At 31.3% G+C, this 4,674-nt stretch overlaps 1 protein-coding gene across 1 annotated transcript; it reads left to right on the plus strand.

The window, feature by feature from the left end:
* Positions 1-621: 621 nt before the first annotated feature.
* Mrm2 (Mitochondrial rRNA methyltransferase 2) lies at positions 622-4,674 on the plus strand. The gene is made up of 3 exons (XM_088239906.1): positions 622-923; positions 2,671-2,872; positions 3,238-4,674. Exons 1-3 carry the CDS (start codon positions 766-768, stop codon positions 3,610-3,612), a joined length of 735 nt encoding a protein of 244 aa, XP_088096032.1. The 5' UTR covers positions 622-765; the 3' UTR covers positions 3,613-4,674.

The following is a 4,674-nucleotide window of genomic DNA, read 5'->3' on the forward strand; positions in this document are numbered from 1 at the left end:
ATTTTTTTAACAGATATGAAGCTGTTAGAATATTAATTTTCGAGTAAAAATATATCTTATGATTTGTCATCGGCTGGGAGTGATCACTTTACACTACTTATAACATTTACCATTCTGCCTTTCTGCCTATGAGTAGTTCCACAGTGTGTAAAACAATATCTTAACCTAGCGGAAGGAAAAAGAGTCGAGTGCATCCACAGCATGTATTTAAAATACAATATAATGTATGTAAAATACTAAAAATTGTTATATTAAATTAACAAGACATTACAAATGAATTGTAGAATATATGACATTGTGAAGACTGGAAACACCATCGTAGAGGGAGATAAAAATACAAATTGGTTCGATATTAGAATGTTGAAAATACAAACAAGGTCAAAGTATTAAAAAAAAAATCTACTGATATTTATGCAACCCACACTCGAGTGGTAAAATCCTAAACCTAGGTGTTCCAACAACACACCATTTGTTTACAGTGAACACCCCCTAGTTGATTTCGTTACAATGCAAAAAAATATATAATCAATTTCAGAAATAATCGACACCTGCGATCAGCGCAACACTAAAGTGCAGTATATTTATATTGTCAATGGTCAATCAGAAGGTCTATCTAATTACAATTCAATTCTATGGTTTGTCAGTTTTTGACAGATCTTGCGCCCTTGCCTAGATGTTCCCTAAACTTCTAGTTTCCTAGTCGCTCTCGGTGAGTTTGTCTTCTTAACCGTTTTGAAGTTACGTACTTAATATTAGAAAAACAGGATGAGTAATATAGCAAGTTTCAAAAGAACCTTCACCTGTTGTCAGTCACTTTTTTCTAAAGTGATAAATTTTAAATCAAAAGGAACAAGTTCTCACGATTGGCTTACGAGACAATTTTCTGATCCTTATGTTGAAAAAGCGAAAAGACACAATTACAGGTAAAAATAATTTGTATTGAATGAATTAATTTGTGAATTCAAGTCTTTAATAAACTGAACTGTCAGCTGCCATTTATTTTTTAGGTGATAATCATACACATTGTTAGATAATGATGCCTCATTTTGTTTTAATATATTTGTTTTAAAAATAATTCATATTGTAGTTTCCTTTCTTTATGACTCACCGCCGTACTGGGGTGTTCTATCCAGTGTCTAGTTTATTTATTTTAGTTAGTGTGTTAGTATTTAATTTTGAGTACACTACATAAAACGTATTTACAACCAACGACATTAATTAGCAGACATTTACATAAAGTTTTATATTCAAGTTTATTGGGTAGCTAGGTAACTGACTATTAGAAAATGGGAATCAAGTTGGGGTAGAGTGAAATATTTTATATATAGCCGTGCTTGCAGTGTCTTTTACCTAACAATAACCATGACATATTTTATATATGAAGGGATATAAAGGATGGATGTCAATTTTAGTGTTTTAAACAAATAATGGCATCTGACGGCAGTTCTCATGATCTACATTTCTGTTTAATAAAAATTGACATAAAGGCTGTACTTTTCAAGATAGTGAAACAAGAAAAAAAATGCATACAGGAGATAAACGATGGATGTCAGTTAAATACTGGAAATTAATTTTTTGATAACATACATTTATTGGGGACAGCGACACAGTTTATAGTGATGCAACCGGGAACGACCCATGCCTGTGAACTTCCCCTGACTCACTAGAAAATCTGAGTTGAGTCAGGGCACTTGCGCTTGCAATGCATTAGTAAACATACATTATACATATTATAATTTATACATATTATGTTTATATTTATTATGCTATGCATAATTTATGTGTATTATATGTACAGCCTAAGCCAATTACAACAGTTACACGAAGAAACAGAAGAAAAAGAACATAAAACTATAGTAAAGACAAACAAGGACTATAAAATAATGGTATACAATATATTCATGAACATTTATAAATAAAGCAATAATTTAATAATAATGAAACCATTTTAGATTTTATAAAACAGTATAGGCTATTTACATTAAGCAGGTTCCTTTATATTTATAAGTTTATTTTAATGTTCTGGTTTGAATGTTATATCTAAAAACTTCCTTTTTTGACATTCATCCTTAATATCCTGTACCCTTCATATATTTAATTTTATTGTCCATGTTTTGTCTTCGCTTAATGTATTTTTGTTCCGGTTGTGCAGTTTCTATTTCATATTATATTTCTATATGTAAGGGGGTATTTTCACAAATCTGGAATAATGTTTAAAATTCATTAAATATTTATAGTGGACTTTTATAATTCTTATTATCTATATAGGTATTATTAATATATAAAAAAACAAGGTTTCATAAATAATTTTCAGGTTTGATATGATGACCACATAAATCTGCTCACAGTTGGCATCACGTCAATTTGTGTACACAACAAATATTGCGTACAACTTAAGCTTAATATAGCTTACATAACATAGTATACGCCATTTGTTCCATAAGGCGTGAAACGTCTCGTTTCCAGATAGTTAAAAATATGCAAATTTCAAACCATTTTAGAAAATTTATCCGTCATCGCACTAAAAAAATAACAATATAGTTACTGTCGTTATTTGTGGTTCTTAAAAAATATAATAATAAAATAAAAAAACAGGTAAAGACCCCATTAATCCCATGACTGAAAATCTACGTACCTATTATCCAAAATACTTATTTTCCGAATTTACAGGTGTCGCAGTGCTTTTAAGTTATTAGAAATTAATGAAAGTACAAAGTTTTTGTTGCCTGGTCAAGTTGTGGTGGATATCGGAGCGGCTCCTGGATCCTGGACTCAGGTGGCTGTAGATAAAGTGAATGCTCTCGGAACCGATCCTAAGAAACCCAAAGGGGCTGTGTTCGCTATAGATAGACTTCATATTTATCCTATCCCGGTATGTTTTAATTTATTAATTATTCTAAAACATTTTATTTTGTTTAGTTAAAATTCTTGCTATAAATTCAATGTATTTGTATTTTTTTGCACCACAACAGGCCAGGGGGCTAAATTGCAGTACAGAACACGTAGACTAGAGATTCATATTTAATTTTTACAATCGTACTGTGAATGTGTGAGGCAAGTTTTGACCACTATACCTCGGGGATTACCAACCATGAGAAAATATTTAAATACTTTTAAAAAATTATGGATGATAAGTCAAATATCAATTTGGTATTTATAAAATGACTTTTAAATCATCCCTTTCTCTAAAATGTTCTCTATTTTTGTTTTAATATTCATAAATCTTTCATTTTCTAGGGTGCCACCGTGTTCGGTAATTTAGATTTCGAGGCTGAAGGAACTCAGGTTAAATTGAAGGAGTCGTTAGATGGAACCAAAGTGAATGTTGTGTTGTCTGACATGGCACCGAATGCGACTGGGATTCGGTATCTCGATCAGGACAATATTATCAGTTTGTGTTACCGAGCCTTCAGGTTCGCCGCGCAAGTGTCTCATAAGGACGCGATACTGTTGCTCAAGGTGTGGGATGGAGTAGAGGTGCCAGTACTAGAGCTAGACCTAGGAAGGTTCTACAAAACTGTCAAAGTTATCAAACCCCCGTCCAGTAGGGGAGATTCCTCGGAAAAGTTCTTGCTGGCACGAGGATTTAAGGGACTGGAGGAAGAGCAATGATGATCATTAACATCATACTGTATTCAGTGTATCTTTATCATCTGTTATATGAAGGCAAATCTGAAAAAAATGTTGCACTAACAAATCCGTACGTCAGAGGCATAGAATCCTATGCGCCATTTATTGTTTTTTCAGGAGAAGCAAAAAAAACCATCTCCACAACTGAATTTATTTGTTAATTTCTTTTGTTTATAATAAAAAAGTATGTTTCAAATTAAACCAATTACCAAACCATATATCTTAAAATAATATTTATGGATTACTTTTACTAAGAATTAGCTAAATTTGCAATTTTTATATGTAAATACTTTGCCTCCGATAACTGTAATTAAAAAAAATCGGGTCGATAATGATTTTAGCAGTTTTGTGTTACCAGATAGAGAAAAAAATCTTATCTGTAATCCAGCAAAAAGGTATTTTGTCAAAAATGGCGCTTAGGATCGTATACCTCTAACGCACAGAGATGATTTTTAAGTTTTCCTGAGGAATGAAGACATTATGTCAATTTATTTTTTTAATGGATACAGTCCAATTTATATATTATCGGTGATGCTGCATAACTATTAATTATTTTTCTTGGCAGGGGAATCAAAAAACCGTTCTGTTAATATATTACTTAGGATTTTAACTAACCAAAAATATCAGAACAATCATCATGATTTAGAGTAAAAATAACAATAATTGAAAACTAACGACTTAAGAGTCGCTAAGGCAAATTTATTGCAGTAAAACATATTCGTAAAAAAAAACAGGTTATGCGGTTTTCCTGTATCACTGATGATGTTGAATTGAAATTTAATAAAATAGATAATTTGAAACTAAAACAGAAAACAAACAGAAAAGACATGAATGACAATAACACTATAATAAAAATTTGCAAGATAGATCTTTTAGTTATCTGCTGAAATATGTCAACTTCACGCCAAAATAATTTAGAAGAATGAGGAACTTCAGCCCTACGGGAAATTGGATACAAAAAATGTTTTCTTACGCGTGACAAACATTAGAGAATTAAATTATACGGCAAAGTTTCTTAAAAATGTACCACAAAATAATCAAAAA

The sequence above is a fragment of the Micrasema longulum genome, unplaced genomic scaffold (genome assembly GCF_059751315.1).
Source record: "Micrasema longulum isolate JH-2025_06_02 unplaced genomic scaffold, ASM5975131v1 h1tg000117l, whole genome shotgun sequence".
Taxonomy (NCBI): domain Eukaryota; kingdom Metazoa; phylum Arthropoda; class Insecta; order Trichoptera; family Brachycentridae; genus Micrasema; species Micrasema longulum.